This window comes from Osmia bicornis, chromosome 2 (assembly GCF_907164935.1).
Source record: "Osmia bicornis bicornis chromosome 2, iOsmBic2.1, whole genome shotgun sequence".
Classification (NCBI taxonomy): Eukaryota; Metazoa; Arthropoda; class Insecta; order Hymenoptera; family Megachilidae; genus Osmia; species Osmia bicornis.
Window position 1 is genome coordinate 4,881,968 of NC_060217.1, and position 19,003 is coordinate 4,900,970.

A 19,003-nucleotide genomic window follows, 5' to 3' on the forward strand; every position below is an offset into this window, starting at 1 on the left:
TAGCTTAGAGAAGCTTACATCGAGGATGAGAAACGAGCGGGAAACGGCACGGATCTCCATTGTCCGGATAAATTAAACATTATTAATCTATACATTTGTTAACAACGTGTGACACATTTTTTCAATCGTCAACGATCTGTGTCAAAGGGTTGAAAACAAGATGATGAAGTTTTCTATTTCATTTGAATCAAAATTCATCACCTTATTGAATTCTAAATTTCCTCGAAACTGTTACAGCTCCAATTACCGGTAATCTAATTATCCTAATTGCTAGTAGCTAGCTGTAATCGCGGGAAGCGTGGGTTTCAAACGTTTTACCGTGGAAATCGACTGAGAACAGGTGCTTGCCGCATGGTTTCTCGCGGAACGTTTTCCAAGGATCGCGCAGTTTCCTTTCTCGGATTATTTTCACCGTGTGCTCGTTTTCCTTGGAACATTTCGTCCCATTGCGGTTACCGTCGAACAAGTTTTTTTGAAACCTGTCATATCGTACGTCACGTCCGCTTTGCGGGTTGAATAGCGAGCAGTCGAATACGTACCACAGCTCGAATCCAGAGTCTAACGAACTCAAGATCATAAAAATCTTTGTCTTCCTTTTTTGTTTTATCAATGTCGTGCTTTATATGTAATTTTTTATTTTTAAGGTAGATGCTGTTATAAAGATACCTTATAAACGTTGCCTTAAACTCCTCTGATAACACCCCCTGCCTGAACAGCTAATGTAAAGTAGTCTTTATTGTACATTAAGATCTTATTCAGTGTTCTCTTCATACTGCTGAAGATCATCAAGACGAACACGATATTAGGTGGTCAGGCAGGTTTTAATGACACATAATTTAGAGAAGATGATTCTCAAAACCATTGAGATTGTAGGGGTTGATTTAATTTCAATTCTCAGCCGTGTTATTTCAGAAGTTTAGGTTAATTTTAGGGTAGCCGAGAGAGGAGTAGCTCGGATGCTTCAATTTGCAACACGGAAAGCTCTATATAGCTTCTCTTTTCGAGGACTGTAAAAATAATCTCTCACCCGGTGTAAAAATAGACTATGGAATAACGATCACGTAGCTGAAAAGTGGTAACCCTAAATTGACTTCGAAAAAAGACAGCTAGGTCAGAGAGCGAAATAACAAAAAAGAAAAAAAGGGTAATGTGTACCGTGACCGTGAACAAGTCGAACGGTTTTCCACAATGGCATGCCGCGGGCCACCGATACTCGTTCGAAAGGCAATAAATATTTCAGTTAACCAGCGTGTAGAAGGCGCTCTCCGCAAAAGCGTTCCATTCATACCGCGGCATAACTTTAGCACGATGTACCGACTCTTTCCGCCTCTCTCTCTCTCGTTACCCTGCTCGCGTGTGTTCGCATTGATACATACAATCCATGGATCCCTTACGGTTTACGAGCTGCTAGCATGATTTATAGCGATCGCAAACACGCCGCAAGGATCATTAGAAACATCGTTCGAGACCGCGGAACGTCGATCAAACCGGTGATCGCGCCTTGTACTCTATTGATTCCTTTCGTTCAATTCAATTCGTGGGGTACATTTTCAACGTGTTGTGAATTGTAGATCTATAGAATATTTTAGATTTGGCTTCTGTTGCGAGGGTTACAAAATGAAGTAAGGGGTGATCTTGTTGCAGTTATTCTAATTTGACTTTATTAGTTTCTCATATTTTTATTTTTTAGAACAAAAATGATAAACTAACGTAAAACTTTTTCTGATCTTTTGAGTCAACAAATTATCTCGATGCATTCCAGCCGCGTTGCGTGGAGCCGTATAACGGAGCCATCGTGTTTTCCAGACGCCGGTGTCGAGGAATCGTAGTAGGGGTGGAACGTTGGTTATCTCTTACGGTCTTCCGATTTAATTAAGCACGGTTTCAGACTGAGCCAGGAACTTTCGATATTAGGCTCTGCCTGGTATCTATCGGGTCGAGCAAGCAAACTGGAACTCCCTCGCCGACGCCCCTACGTGTAGGTCGTTCAACACAGTCGCACGCAATACGCTGTATGGGTGATCTCGTTTCCAAAGTCCGAGAGAGAGAGTTCAGCGGGATGAAGGCAGCCCGTCCTTTGTTCACGGCGTTGGACCTGCACGGCTTTCATCCCCCTACTACTCTATCCGGCTAACCCTCCGTCGGACGCTGAGCGTCGCGACGCCTCCTCTTCCCACTCCGTTACCTCGTCTCGCCCTTTCCCGTCTCTTGCGGCTCCGCCGTGGCCTTTGTGCTCTTGTCAACTTGTCAAACTACCCCTACCGTGAGCTTCGCCGAGGCAGCATCCAATACCATGCCTTGAACCAACCGCTTCTCGCTTCTCATCCCCCTTCAGGCTATTCCAGGCTACTCCACCCAATATCCTCCTTTTCCGCCCTTACCCATTCCTCTCTACGGGGGCTCTCCCTTTCTCTACGTGCTCTTTTCTGTCTGTCACGCGACTTCCACGGACACGACAGCCGGCCAACTGCCGGAAACGTATTTCCTACGGGAGAGACCATGGGCCGACCAACGGACTGCTGCGATCTAGGGTAGCTTTACGTTTCGGTCTTACCTCGATTATCGTCAGGCTCCGCTGGGATTCGCTGCTTCTCTTGTTAATTAGTCGAATCGTGTACTCTTCCATGCACAATACTACAGTTTTGGCCTTGAATTCTATCATGGAATTAAGTTGTTGAACTTGGTGTTCGTGTAGAACCTTGTGTCTTCGCTAGCCGCCGATGCTCACTGTGTATTAAATTTTTGTCGATCCACGGATTAGCGTTTACGCAAATGGAAGTGAATGGTACTTATTCGTGGGGTTTGCATATCGATACTCGATCTATTCCCACTATTTTCAGTAATGAAATATTTCACGAAGGCAGAAGCAACAAAATTTTCCCTTGATAAGCAATTTCAGTATTAAGGTACGCGATGTACAGTCGTTCGAGTGCGATCCAAGATAATCAACTTCCCATTTACTAATTATATCAGCTAATTGTACAATACCAGTAACAAAGAGCGTGTGTGTACAAGGGTCGCGCGCGACCCAGCATGCACACGCATTCACAGTGTACGCGACATGTGTAACAGCTAAACGCTCCCCTCTGGTACCGGACATTCCCGCGATTATCGCGTCACGATATCTACGGCTCACCCACCAAACGGCCATCCACGTCTTTCGCGTCGAGTACACTTGCCTCGACGAGAAATTTGCATTTGCTTATTTCGCAACCTCGTTCTTTATTGTTACCGCGGACGATTCCTCGTTTGCAATACGAACAGCGGCGGAAGAAATTCAGTGTATTTTCAAATCGACAATCTGTCCGGAGAGTCGGCGACGCACTGTGCTTAGAAAACTTACACTAAATTTGTCGTTTTGTAATCAGTCGAATAATTTTTCCTGCAACACTGTCGCGCGTTAATTCATAAAACAAAGAATACGTCGTTTTGCAAACGGCGGGTCGCAGACACGACATAAATTAACTGTTAGGTAATTATTTCAAAGTCGCAGCGGCCAAGCCAGGGGTGAGTCAGAGATGGGTAGGTAGGTAGGAGGTAAGAGAAGGTGGGGTGGAACTGTTGGAATTTTTGACCCACCTTGTACAAGCTGTCTGTGCCGAGAGCGAAGGAGACATACGGTGAGCGAAACTCTCGAGAGCTGGGGTGAGCTTGTGCAACGTTCCGGCCGAGCGAGCCTGGAGCTTGATTTATAGGATGGCGTCAAAACTTTCCACTCTGCTCCGTGTCTCGCCGCTCTTATAGGCACCCCCTCGCGTTCGCGACGAAATAAAGGCTCACCTTCGTTATTTTAGGTTCGCCGTCGGCGTTACGCGCGAAGACACGCGTCCTTACCCTTCTCTTTTACCCTGCTTTCACCCTCTTTGATAGTTCGTTTGCTCTTGCCTTTTCATAAACGTATTGATTTCATCGAAATGATTTCTACCTAAATAATTAGTGCCCGCTTAATGTTCTGTTTGAGATTTCTAAGCTCTTTCTTTTTTTCTGAAAGAAATTTAGTATAGTTACACGCAGAGTGGTTTTCTGAAAGATATATGAGTTACACTTGTGTTTTCATGTTGATAGGCGTTGTTGTTTCAAGGACTTGAAAAAAGGCTAGAAAAGATGATATCGAGGAATAAGGCTCATTTGTATTAACCGTTTCGGAACCAGTAGCCATCCCTGAATTATGAATGCTCCTGTAACCATATCTTTTTCATGTTGCTTCTCTGAAAAGTAACTTGGGTCATAAATTGTAATTACCCCATTTTCAAGTGGAGAATATAGTTAAGACGAAACAAAACAGTTAGATTTTTATTCTAGTCTCGTCTCGAGAAATCCTGATTTCCTAGCAATTTAGTACCATTAACACCTTGACTATCATCTTGTTAAATTCATGAAACGTTTCTTCAGGTAGTAATCTTATCTTTAGTAAATCTATGCTTAGTTTTTTTTAACAAGCAGACGCGGTATAATAGTGTAACTGAAAATAACGCCCAACTCCAGGTGTCTTTGATGAGCCGTGAAAAATATAGGTCTAACTAGTTGCTACCTAGAATGGAAGCTAATTAGTCACCCACCACTCTTTCAGGCTTCACACCTTCAACACAAATTTCAGGGATCATAACAAATTATATTTTTACTTAAAAAAGAACTTCCCACAGAATTTCAGTTACCTACGCATTGATGACACGACAGTCAAAGTGCAGAAGGCTAATTTCTCAATTTACTATAACCCTTTCTCATCTGCGTACCAAATCTTGGTTGTTACCTACTTTTCATGCAAAGGAACTGCCTTAATTCCTTCCAGTTATCTTCGCGTGGCTCTTAAGGTTCCTTTAGAAAGCTTTTATTGCTCCTCGATGTACCACGTAGATAGGACATTGCTGCTCGGACGGTTATTAACAAAGTAGAATCTAGATTTCGTGAAACCTTGACTCGAAACCTCTTCACTCGAGTGAAACTCGACGTTCTCATAGAACGTGTTCCAGAAATGTTTTATATGCACCAGTAAGTACACGTGTCTACGCAATGTTCACTTAAGTTTCGAGATCCTATCTCGTCTAGCTTTTATAAACGCAAATTCTTGCGCTTCAATTACAGTCTTCGAATTTAAATTGAAGATGTATCGTGAACATGCCAAAATTTCCTGTTTTAACCCTCTCGCTGTGGTACGCTGATGATAAGATAAACGTAACGGAGTCAGCCATGAATGTGTTCATTCGAGGTTACACGTGGTCTCGTTTTTACGAAAAAGCTTGAGAAACCAGCTCTGACTTTCCAAGGAACTATAACGACCCGTCGCAAGATCGACCTACGATTCCTTCGAAACGAGATCACCTCGGCCAGGGACTAAAAGAGAAAGCTTGACCGCTCTAAATTTCGGGGCAGACAAGCTCCTAGAGAAAAAAAGTTTTCACGAAAAAATGTGAAAGTTGACCGTGGCTGAGATTCTTTCAGGCTTTTCAACGCGTTGCGAAAGCGGATGGAACAGGGGCTGTAGAGAATCGAAGGTGCTAGGCGTCCTGCTGCGTGGACGACACGCAAAATTCGGCCAGCTCATTTGGGTCAACAAGCGAATCCTTGGGCAACTCCTGGCTTTTCTCTTTGCTGGGTTTCTCTTTCTGTTTATTGTACTTTCGCTCTCCAACTGAATCGAGTATCCTCCGATTATTGAAACTGATCTGGTAGTTACTAGTAAGACCCCGAACAAAGTTGTCAAAATTAAATGTGTAATTGAATAATCTTAAAATCAATCACATTCACCACTTTTCCGAGAACCATTCAGTCGGCAGCCTTTTTAATTAAACAAATTTCATCGAGATGGTTCCCAAAGAATTACACACACTCCGTCCAGTATTTATCACTCGATAAAGGCATCGTCATTTTGGAACGTCGAATAAATTAAAGCGACTGCTAGTAGGAGACGCATAATTCATCGTATCGGTCCATGCTCGCGATAATTTCAGTTCGTTGACGGCCAGAGTTGATGTATTAAAAGATTTCATCGAGCCGAGTCTGCTTAACGAGATGTCATACGTCAGGTGTCACGAAACTGTGATAAGCTATCTACATTTATTCCAAATGTTCCGTGAAATGCGAAACTTGTCGATATGAAGTAGGTGTGTACAATTTTACTAGTGTTTTTTCCTCAAGATTGACAACTGTGAGTAATTCATAAATTAGAAATTAGAATCGCTAAATAGCATTCTATCGCATCGAAAGCGAGGAATTATCGAGCAGCTCATGTAGAGGTGAAACTATGAAAAGAATGAGCCTTAACAGTGTCGAAAACCTGTGAAAAAAAGTCCAACAGATAACGAAGGTTTCAATGAAACGACTATATCCAGCAGGAAAAAAGCGTTATCGAAAGAACTTTTGATTGGGAAGTGGAAAACAAAAACAAGCTTTTTGGTGCATGGAACAGCTCGTTGAAAAATACGACCGTTGATAATCTCGAATAGAGAATCGAAAAAGCAGAGTGTGAGGAGAGAAAAAAACCACAGGAGAGCTGGTAACTGACGCCATGGCCAAAGTAAGTTGAAAATGAACGGGGAAAAAAAGCGTTGCAGAGGGTAGAAAAAAAGACAGGGGACGAGGGTGTAATGCGTATCGTCGGCTAGCAGAACGTTGGTGGGATTTATCTGCGACGTTCATGGCTGACTGTTTCGACCCTCTTCATCCCCCTTGGCTTCCCTTTTAACCAGAAACACTGCGGTCCCGGAGGTCCATACACGCCTCTGTATCTTCTCTGTTTATTAAATATGCCGTGGCGATGCCACCACTGTTCGTGGCGACGACTTTTCTCTGACTATAAAATGATCAAGGGCGGTATGATTCTTGCCCCTTTTTAAAGAAATGGTACCAGAGATTTAGTGATCTGAAATATAGGAATTTATTTTGAAGTGATTATATTATACAAAATAAGCACATTGCAAAAGTTTAAAATGAATTGTAGTGGGCAATTGTCCGGTCTCATCGGTTACGCGAGATTCCTCCCGTCTCATCGGTTCTGTGGATCTCGCAATCGGCCGCGAGAGGAGCCGGAAAAGGCAGAGTCCCGTCCGTCTGGTTTGTTCTCGCAGTCAGCTGATGCGAGACGAGGCGATGCGTACTCGGTAGGGGGAAATGGAATTACGGATGCGGCGTGCGTGCCGGTTCGCGGAGAGCGGCATAAGCTATTGGGCGGCCGGCTTTTGAGCGGCCTTGCAAACTGGTTTCCTGCAGGCCGACTCGATTATGCTAATCGTATATGCATGTTAGCATTTGGCTGATCCGCTGGCGTGTCGGTTCTCCGTTCACCGATCCGACCGCGTACTAGTGTGCACCTCCTCGACCACCAGGACGCGCAACACACAGCACCGCTGGACCGCGATCCTTTTCGAGCAGTCCGCTCGAAACCTTGATCGCGGCCACCCTTTAATGCCCACTCGACCTTCCACCAGCTGGACACCTTCTACCGTGCGTAACGGTATTCCTTCTCGATTTCCCTACTCGTTGAACTCCGTTACTCCTCTTGAGTTCGTTTCTCTTTATCTTTCTTCCCATGGTAGATAATTTACTTTTTGGAATGCAATCAATCATTGAATTCATTACCTCGTCTCCATTACTCTCTTGAAAGTAACTGCGCCCGTGTCATTAACCTGACTGACTCGTCTCATCGTTTATTAGTAACGAGTATCATGAATTAATGGCGTGCAATTAGCGGCCACAGAGACTCTAATTATATTAACACGATGGCAATTTATATCGAGTGGATCGATATAAATATTTATCGACTTTGACGCGGTTTCTCGTTGAGTGTAAACCGAGATTGAACACTCTATCTGCATCTCTTTCTTTCTTTAATTTTCGGATAATGTGCTGGTAATATGACCAAATCCACAGGAACAGAGAACAGGAATTTTGTTCAAGGTCACAATTTTCTGTTCCTTTTTTCCTCAACCGGGATCCCGGCACGTAGGTGGCTCATTCAAGGGTCCCAGTTTTACGAGCTCCTTTAGTTTACGATTGTTTTACGGCGTGCGAACGACCGGCACGAGCTACGAGTCCCATAACTGTCAAATCCTGCCAGCATTTATTGGCCAGCAATCTTCAGTTGACCAGCTGTCCACGATAACGTGTCATTTATTTCATCCTATCGTGCCATTCGCATAGTCGGGCCATCGTCAGTGCTTTCGAGATAGCGAACGTGAAGCCTTGATCACTTGTCACTTGACTAGAGGTTATCGCATAGAAAGTGAAATGGCCATGGATCGTGTTGCAGCAAATGTATCCCACTTGGAAATCGCTGAACAGGTGTTTATGTTCTTTTAATGGTGTATTTATGGGTCGTTGAACGTTGTGGTATAGGTTAGGTTGAGTGGTTTGCTTCGTCTTAACCTTTCGGTAACCATATCATGGAACTTGTAGGAATTTTAACGCGCTGACTCCCACGACAGTCTGAATTATGTTAGATGCTTTAAATTCTAACAAGAAACAAGATTAAAAAGTATTAGACTGATAATGTGAAGTGGGACATTGCAGGTTAAATTGAAATATACTATTTATACAATTGATCCGAGAGAATCAATTGGGTAAATGGAATCTGTAGATTGTGAAGTAAACAAATGTCCCTTTAAGTCACGATAACGATGACCTAGGACCCGCTACACGAGGAGACAAAGAAACTTCCCGGTAGGAGCCATTTTGTTAACTAGAGGCCATCATAGCTGCCTGACGTCACTTCCATATCCAACTATGGCGTCACGTGACGCTCCACCCTGTTTTCAATCACCTTGGCCCCGAACCCACCCAGCTGTCAGACACGCTCCACCCCGTTTTTTCCGTTTCTTCTGGCTGTCGACATCGCCATCTATCGGCAATAATATGAACTCCTTAGACCTTTAAATGGCTAGTTAGTTGATGCCTCTTCCAGTCGGTGTCACCACTTGACAAAATCTAAATGACCTCGAATCGTCCTTGGAAATGTTTAAATCTATCAAAACGAAGAAGTCCAACAAGAGAAACAATCGTACTATTTTTCCACTCGCTCCCTATCTACCGGAAATCCCTTTCTTTGAAGAGTTTCCGCTACGCAATTAAACAATGCCTCGTTCAGATGAAACGGCAGAAACATTTTCACGGAAAGACAATGCAACGTTTCCAACAATACCGAGGCGTGACGTTTTCCATTTCAAACGGTTTATTACACGGCTCGCGTAACAACGATCGCGTTTAATCGCACCTCATGGAAAGCATGGATCTTGTTTTTGTAAGGAGAAAAAAGAGAAGAAGGAAGAAGGGTTACGCGTCGTTCGGATGGAAACGAGGCGTAAGCCTTTATCTTCATCTCTGGGAAAACCGAGGGGGCCGAATAAATAGAAAGAAACTTGCGTTACGAGGACACACAATACGTAAGGGGCGAGGGCAGTCCGTAAAGCGGGAATTGAGTTAAAATCCTGCAAGAGGTAGAATTTATACGCGATCCTGGCGGGCTGGAGGGAAGAGTACGGGGAGTTGCGGAGCGCATGGAATCGCTATCGGCGGCCATTCATCAATCCGGGGAATCAATACGCTGGAATTAATGAAAGCGCCGCGCGAACAGCGAGCTAGCGGCCGGAATGTTAATCGCGATCGTCCCGTGTCCGACCCATTCTCGTGTACAGCAAACTCCCAAGGGCCCCACCTCCACCCCAAACCCTTCAACCTGCCACCCTACCCATCCCTTTGGATCCCCGTGTACATCCGCCCCCGCATCCCTATCCCATACCATTCCTCGACCATTACCAACACGACCACTGTGTGCTGCTCACAATACCTTTATACTGCGTATATTCTATTCTATTCTCTTTGGCTGAAACCGAATTTTTTTATTCTTTTATGTGACTATAGTTGGATTTCGATCGTGACGGAAAAATAGGCCTATAAATTTGGCCCAAGTAGAACGAGGCATTTGCACTCAGACTCGTGCCTACTACCTGAACTTACAACATAAAACCGATGGCCATCTCGAAGTAGGAAAGATGATGTACAGTCGGTAGGGAAGATTTCCGGGCCTAATGAGAAGATGGGCCCAGATGTTTCTATAAGATTCTGCCGATAAGGGACCGACGGACCCATCGTAGATGTTCGTCACTGTTTCGGTCCCATAAGTCCCCCCGCGAAATTTAAACCTATCGTTGGGTGAAACTCTTCGTATCTTGACCCAATATGTAATTTAAACATTATTTTCCTTTCTTATTTCTTGAAACTGTTTTTTAATTGAGTCGGCTCTGTCATTCGGGGGTTAACAGAACAACGTTTGTAACGGTAAATGTTTCGTAAAACGCGTTCCCGGAACTGGTCTCTGTGAGAAACGCGAAAAAGGAAGAAGTCTCCTGGTTCTAGTTACGTACTAACGAGTTGCGCGAAGCCGTCGACCGCGTATGCAACAAAAAAAATGAAGGGAGGCTGGGTAGAATCTCGACGAGGCGTTCAGTAGCCATGCCGCTTAATGGATGGGAATATTTCCAAATTTAACGATCGTTTAGCCCGCCCACACAGAAGGCCAAAGGCAAATTCGGCGTCTGGGTGATGGCCGTCACCGTGACGGGCCACGTGTGTACCTCGCCTTCTGTCACTCAGAGTCAAACTCTGCTCGGTTCATTCAGTTGGTCGCACAAAGATCAGCAAACGGAGCTTGTCTCCGTGCGAGCTGTTCGTTTTCCGTCTTGCGCTGAAATACGGTACCGCAAAATTAATCGCGACATTGATTTGAAAACTTGTTAAATTAACACGAGCTGTGTGTGTTTGGGTTACAGGTGCGGCACAACTTCGGTAGCAGGGTGGACAGAGGAACGGAACGTGTCTGGAGCGGCTTGGCGCTTTGAACGAAGGTACCACACCGAAGAAGACGAAGAACTCTGATTACCATCTTTCCCCCCCTCGTGTACAAGTTCAATCTTCGCCCCTCAACCTTAACCCCACAGTTTGATAACTTACGGTTCTGTAGTGCTCCAGTTTTATTTTCTGTTCTTTCGATGAGTCCAGTGTGATAACCCGAGATAAAGGGCAAGAAAAAAGAAATAATAGAATTCAACGATACGCAAGTGAGATAATACGGTGATGGTGGTGTGATAATAAAGAGTGTGCGCGCCCGCGTGTTGTCCGAGAGTGTGGGATTCAAGATTTACAGAAGGTGATATATATATTATATATGTAAAAATAATATAAATAATATATCCAAATGTAAGGACAGTGTGCAAGTGTGTCCGTACGCAGATAGAGTACAAAACAAAACGAGCGAATATATAAAAAGTGAAGAAAGAAACAATTACTATATCCCGGTACAAAGGGAGAAGAAGAAGAAGAAGAGGTGGAGGAGGAGGAGGAAGAGAAAGAGGAAAGTAAATAGGTGGAGAAGAACTATCAAAGATCAAATACAGAGAGTGAGAGCACGCTAAACGACCGAGGGTGGCATTAGCAGGTGGGCCAGGTGGGACAAGTAGCATGAGTTCGTACTTCGCGAATTCGTACATCCCGGACCTGCGTAATGGCGGGGTGGAACACCCGCATCAGCATCAGCAGCACTACGGTGCCGCCGTCCAGGTGCCCCAGCAAACGCAGTCGGTTCAACAACAGTCTCAGCAAGCCGGGGACCCATGCGATCCCAGCCTCCTGCGTCAAGGAGTACCTGGCCATCATTATGGGGCAGCGGGCACCCAACAAGATATGCCTTATCCGAGGTTTCCGCCGTACAATCGGATGGACATGCGAAACGCGACCTATTATCAGCATCAACAAGAGCACGGTAGCATGGACGGAATGGGTGGTTACAGGTCGACGTCCCCCAGCCCTGGTATGGGCCACATGGGACACACACCTACTCCGAACGGACATCCGTCCACTCCTATTGTCTACGCGAGTTGCAAGCTTCAAGCGGCCGCGGTCGATCATCAGGGTAGCGTGCTCGATGGACCGGACAGCCCGCCTCTCGTCGAGCCCCAGATGCACCATCAGATGCACTCGCAACATCCTCATATGCAGCCTCAGCAAACCCAGCACCAACAGCAACCGCAACAGCATCAACATCTTCAGGCACAGCAGCAGCACATGATGTATCAACAGCAACAACAGACGCAAGCGGCGTCGCAGCAATCGCAGCCAGGCATACATCCGCAGCAACAGCCGCAAGCTCAGCAACATCAAGGGGTGGTCACGTCGCCGCTTAGTCAGCAACAACAGGGCACTCCTCAAGGTGCGGCCAGTGCCAACCTACCGAGCCCGCTCTACCCATGGATGAGAAGTCAGTTCGGTAAGATTATATTCATGATGATTCTAAATTCAGCCTTTTGCGGAGGTTTCTTGATGTCTCAGAAAAATAATTCAATCCGACGAACGTGTACCATAAATTTACAAGACAGGTTCGTGCGTCTTCTTTCTGGGTTTGTTTAAGAAGAAAAAATATAAAAATTTCCAAAATCGTGAACTCGAATCACAGAAAGGCATAATCGGAATACGTGAGGCGGCTCACGAAAATAGGCTCAAGGCTTTTCCCGCGTGGCCAAGAGGTTTCGTAGAAAGCAAGGTTTCTAGAGAGGACAGCAGGTAGCCGGTCGCTTTCAGATTTATGCAACAGTAGGTAAAACTAGACCACATTCGTACGGTTCGCAAGCCAAGATTGGCATAATGTCTCCAGTTTCTAGGTATACCCCAGACGTACCGAGTTATTTATTGCTCTGACCTTTTAGCTCGGTAGTTTCACCACGCGTATACCGTGTACCGTACCCTTACCCCCCCATAAAAGTTATCTTGCTAGCTGACTGCGTTCGCGTCCGCGTTGGCTCCGCGGCTTGGCAGAGTCTCCACTCATCCACTTTTATTCCCATGATAACTCATGGCTGCTTGTTTTCCCTCGACATCATGTTGGACTGGTTCACTCGTTTTCACCTTCATGTGTCCAGCCAATGATCGCTTCTTCTGATTTTTTAGAGAAACCTTTTCACAAATATGAAAGGAGATTTTTTCCACCTTTGCTAAGTGAGGGTCGATTCCCCGTTTAATTATTACTATCCCAAATGTAATATTTAGGAAATGTATAGATAGAGGTAACCCAGTGTGCCACCTGCTTCCTTGAAATACGATGGGGTTGTAACGCAGGGAAGGTTTGCTGAAATTTTCTCGGCCCATCCGTGACTGCAAAGAATCACAGGGGCAATTTCAGTGTAACGAGTTGGAAATTTATGATGGCAATAACGAAGTGATAATAGTCCGCTCCCCTTAACCCGAAGGTATCTTGTCCCAGGGTTAGGTAATAGCACAGGTTTCGGCACCCTGCTGGGATTGCTCTTATTTCCTTCTTCCTTACGTTCCTACCGCTTCTTTCGTCGGTAAATCTAAGGAAAAAGCCGCAACCTTGAAGGGCCAGGCTTCTTCGATACTTAAATGTTTTCTCCTTACCATTTTATCCTAGCACTCTTGCCTTCAGTTACTCAGTGCACTTCGTGAAGTCAAGTAGTGTTTCTTCGTTAAGTCTAATTAAATTAAGAACTATTAATTTCTCCACGTTTATCGATATAAGTGTTGTATCTATAAGGATATAAAGTTTATAAGGGTGCATGGATTAAGTGTTTTTTTCTGAGTTAGTACGCAAATAATTGATTTCTTTGCGACCATCTTTCGGTTGAGTTTGTAAGCTACTATCAGACTCCTCCATTCGCCGATAAATGGTCCAGTTCGCGATGAGGTTGTTGGTTCGTACTTTACTGCCAGTCAAAGGAAGACAGAGGTTCGAGTGCCTGAATCTGCTCACAGATGTCGGCACGCTAAAGTCTTTTCTCTCATCAACAATATAGTTCATGCCTCTTGAAACCATATTGATTTTTTGGTCACTATATAAATTTTTACTCTAAAGAAATGAAAAGAAACACATTACCCTAGAGAATTTATCACTAGTTTCTTAGTTATACATTTCACACAAAACATAAGCTTTTAATAATTGGTAATTGGCATCACTGTCCGACACCAATAAGCTCTATTATTAAAGCAGAGTTGTGCTAAAAAATTAATCGTTATACTTATGGAGTATTCAATACAGCCATTGTATCAACATCTGCACAGTACACCATTTTCAATCACTGTATGCACAAACACGATGTGAGATATACCCCTTATGGGGTATAACTTGTCTTCGATATTCAACCGATTTACAGTTTTCCTCTACCGTTCGTTCCGTGTTCATCTCTAGTTTCAGCCTGTTTTAATAGTGTCTATTAGTTTCCAGTCGATCCTGTTTACCCTTACGGGGCTACCAATCATGATAAACTTCATATCAATTTATCTGGCTATCCATTCCTGGCCGTGGCTAGCCGTTTCTTTAACACGTTGCAAAAGCGCACCAGCTGAGCTAAGCAGGTCCTATGAATAATGCATGGTTCAATTTTATAGATGCAGGTGCTCTTCGGGCATTTGCCTGGTGAAACCACCGAGATTCTCTGCCACCTTACGCGGGACATTTGCGTTACATAGGTTAGGAAATTCCGGCATAGTTGGCCTGGCTCGTGTAACACCGTTTCATGATGATGCACATCGATGTCGTTTACTGCCAAACATCATGAAACACCGCTGGAACGTGCACGACTTCTAAACGTGAAAGCCTCTTCTATTGCGTCTTCGATCCGCCATTTGTTAATGATGGTTTTTTTGAAATGTCTCGGCCACCTGTCGAGTCACGTGTCGCGTTCTGTCGCGTTAATGCCTTTAGATAGCCATAATAAGTATTCTTATTAGTGGTAGCCGTCGTAGATAATTGCATATTAGATATGAGATTATAAAATTTGCAAATTTGATTAAAAAGTATATGTATCTCACAACCAAATCTCATGAAGCATCATTACATGAAGATAATAATTCAAAAGATCCAACGTTTCATGAATCCTATTATGATTTCAGATAAAATTTGCAATGGAATTATTTCGTTTCTCAGTTCAGATCATCGAAATGCAATTTCTGTTTGTAAATTCGAACATGCACCACGTGTAATTATCGATGCACTGTGTCGTTGGCTGTCGAAACTCGAGCATACCCTGCAGGAAGAGAAACTTATCGATACCGGGTGATACGCTTTTAATGCGTAAGATAATTGCGATCCCTTTTGCGCGAAAAGATTTATGATATCGAGTTCTTCCAATTCAGTGCTCCTCCTTCTTCGTCTTCCTTGCAAATAAGCATGCAGCAGCACGGGTTTATACACGTGCATAGGTGTGAGGCTTCCGTTATTGCACACAGGTGCACGTGCAACCTCGTACAAGCGCCACATTTCTTGTGTAAGTCGTGTACTGACACGAATGCTTAGCAAATAGAAAGTGCCGTGATAAAAAAAAGCCGCATTACCATCGAATTAACCGCACGAAATATCTACATAAATGGCCAATAACCCGTGCTTGTAATGAGGAATTAAAATGGCCCTTGCCATTCTCTGACTCGATTTATTTCTTTTTTTTTTGCGGTTAATCTTGCTCAATTAATGGAAGTCATGGATTTATGGACTGAGTACTGTTCTTTGGCCCGGCACGTGGCTGCATTTATCTCGTTGTGATACGTTAAATGTTAATACGTATCTTTTGGAATTTTGTTTATGGAAATTGTATGGATAGCCTAATTGTATTCTACGTAGAATTTTTACACTCCCCAATTCAATTTGATTTATTGCCTTGAACTTGAACGGTTAACACCTGTAACCCCTTTTTCCTTCATCAAGAAGCAAAAAGTCTCCTAGATACCATGTGGCGGACGTGTACAGTTTTTAATCTGTGGCCTAAGCTGGCAGGGGTCGTGGCGATCAGAATCTCATCTAGAAACGCGTTTCTAGACTGCGTTGCCAGACACGAGATTGGTGTCCGTAACGATGGCGGCTTCTGAGATATTCAAAAAGAGACGGAGCCCAAAAGGGCAGGGAAGGAGGAGCGTCGAGGAAATGACGTGAGAACGAAAGCAAGAGGGACTGAGATACAGATAGATAGGAAGCAAAGGAAAGGATGGATGAGAGAGACAGGAGGTCTGGTTGGAGGAGGGCGTAGGGACGGTGACGATGATGGATCGGTCTACAGAAATCCTATGTCCGTTTGCTTTTTGGGCCGCCGCCATGAACTCCCGAGACAACCATGGACGATACGGGCGATGGTGATATGGGTTACTGCTGGAGCTGCGCGTATAAATTAAACCTCGAAATTGGGAGAAACCAGGGTGAAAGTGGGCTAGACCAAAGACTTCGTTACGTTCACAGATTAGGCATTTCTTGAGGGGGAGCAAAAAATTCTTGAAACGGATCGCTGGAAATCCAACGTTCCTGGTAGGACTGGCCAGGGATATCCGAGAATTAAATACGTTAATTATTCACAGTGTTTCGGTAGACGAATTTCTTATTTTCTTGTTTCTCAGTTTGCACCTGGAAGAAATAATGCCACGTTCTTAAGTACTTTAATGCTTCGTTCCTTTCATTGATTTGAGTAATTAAGTCGTGAAGATTATGTTTTCTACCTTATCCATTTCATCTACAATCGGTTAGGTAAGATGTTAATTGCTAACGTAGGTGGTTAATAATTATCTTCCATCAGAGATTCAGGAAGTTTGCGAGGTTAGGAATGCGGCCTCCGTTGCATAAACAAACGACGAAATTCCTGAACGAAAGTTATCTTGTCGGCATGGCACGACCTCTATGCGAAGCCTATGGTGACTCTTCTCCTCCTTCTCTGTCCCCATTCAGCAAAAAAAGCGAGCATGCTCCCTTCCGGCGAAGAAAGTTCAACGAAAACAACGTGACATAAAGCAAGCAGCCTAGGACGGAAATACAAAAAGCAAGACGAATTACCACGCTTAAAATATATGGAGACTCAGACGGACGGATGCAGACGGGGAACTGGAGGAAGTTCGATCACGTGGTCGGGATTAAAGAGACGCGGACCGAGAACGGGATTTGTCGTGCACGTTCGAATTTCACCTATTCGTTAAATTATATATGCGGGTCTGAAAGTTGAATTCTGTATAAAATTTAAAACATACTTTCACCTGTGAATATATGAATTTGTATTAGTTGAAATTAATTGATTTCGAAGGTTAGGAAGCGCAATCATAACTCAACTGGTTCACGTTTCGATTCATAGACGTGTAGAAACCAGAAGTGCAGACTATCCCGTTCTCCTATCGATTCGAACAACAAACAAGCTTCAGTTGCTCGTAATGGATCAGCTGGGCATGGTTATTCTCATCCAGGAAACTAAATAACCTTCGACAAAGTGGGAATAGCGAGTGTCCTAAGCGCGGAATAACCACCTGGACCGAAATATAGGACGGAAGAAAAAGAAATTCAACAGAAGTCGCCGCCAAGAGACGCGGGGTAAGAAGAACATCAAGTCGACCCGACACTCATACACAGAACTTAGGAGCCCCCAAGGGGAACAGACTATCTGATAGGAGGCCTTTCTCCCTTCTTCACCTTCTTTTTTCTGTCTTTCGGCCAGACAAGCAGACAACCGGACAAGGAGACTGAGCTTGAGAGCCTGAAGGAGAAGTTAGAAGGTCGAGATAATGAGCAGTGAGAATAGGTTCGGCTAACGTATGCATTTGGTGTGTCCGATGTCCTACTTTGTCCACGATCTCCCCATTCCATGTACACCTGCTCGTGTTTTGAATTCTGAACGAATCTATAGGAAAAGTAATGTACGCAGGTGAAGGAATGTGTGAATCAAAAACAAAAAATGGCCATCTCGATTATCCTATCAGTAAAAGACCAAGAAATATATATTCCAATCGAAAACACCTGATTCCCTGAAGTGTCCATCGAGAAGGTTTTCCGAAGCGATTCACCGGATTCCTCGCAATTAATCTGAACCTCTGTCAGCGACGTCGACCGGTCATATAATCCGAGAGGCTCTTTCCTCGTGTATAACCGGAACGAGAGGGAAGAGGCCAAAGAGAGGGGTGAACGGATAAAATTAATGGGATATCTAGGGTATCTAATCGAAGAGCGTTTCAAGGCCTGGCCTTAAGGTGGCCACGTAAAGCTTAGCTTAATTGGGCAGCGAGTGGTGGCCGCGCCTTATTAGCGAGTTACAACATCCGGCTAGCTAGGCTGGCTCGTCTGAAAAGTCCTGCATGTATCCTGCGGCGGGTCTGAAAGACCAGTCCACCATCGACTTGAAGGTGAAGCAGAGTGAAGCGGAGCAACTAGCCTATAATAAGCCGTACGGTTGTGTTCTGTTCTGTTCTGTTCTGTTCTGTTCTGTTCTGTTCTGTTCTGTTCTGTTCTGTTCTGTTCTGTTCTGTTCTGTTCTGTTCTGTTCTGTTCTGTTCTGTTCTGTTCATGCTGCGCCAGTGAAGGCAGACCCATAAATCTCTCGGCCATACTCCAGGGGACATTTGATCCTTGCGTAACCCAACGCCGTTAATTTATTGCCCCGCGTTTAAAGTCACCTCCGTCCGCGAGAGCAACGGCTATACGCCAGGATCAGAGAACCAAGCTTCAGCATAAACCGAAGGTTTCTGGCTAGCTTTTCTTGTTATCGACCTGTTCGACACGCCCCGCAAGTGTCCATCCTTCGATGGATGAACGCATCCTTCAATCGCGGAAAGAAAGGCATGCATCTTCTCGTAGGGTAGATATTCAGGTATATTTAAAAATCGCTCCAAGACACTGGGAATATGAATATCTCTTTTGATGAACTTAAGCCATCTATGTTACATTTCTAAAATGTCCTTTGATCCCTGGAACATAGTTGTTTCAGCTGTTCCCGCCAACTGGCGTTTGGCGGGAAAAAACATCTCGTACCCTCAGCACGTCGTGTTTCCCACGACGTGTTCGCACAATGAAAACGCCATTAAATTCTTTGTAGTGCTCGTAGTGCATAGCGGTGATTAATTTGCTAGAGATTGTGCAGGTAGATAATGCTTTCACACCGTCTCAAGGACTTCTGAATACGACTAGGATTCTATCTGATATTGTTTCTTTACTATCTACTATGCGGTGCCTTTATTGTGGCAACATTTATTTGTGCTACATTCGCCATTC

General features: G+C 44.4%; 1 protein-coding gene across 8 annotated transcripts in view; it reads left to right on the forward strand.

Moving 5' to 3' along the window:
* The window catches only part of LOC114879233 (homeotic protein antennapedia-like), a 115,346-nt gene that overhangs the window by 81,369 nt on the left and 14,974 nt on the right, over nucleotides 1-19,003 (forward strand). For all 8 annotated transcript variants that reach the window (XR_003789885.2, XR_003789886.2, XM_029193993.2 and 5 more), the window contains exon 2: nucleotides 10,761-12,253. Coding sequence is in view for 6 of the 8 variants with exons in the window: in XM_029193993.2 (XP_029049826.1) it covers nucleotides 11,449-12,253 (805 nt within the window). In the remaining 2 variants the exon portion in view is untranslated. The remainder of the gene's footprint in view (nucleotides 1-10,760; nucleotides 12,254-19,003) is intronic.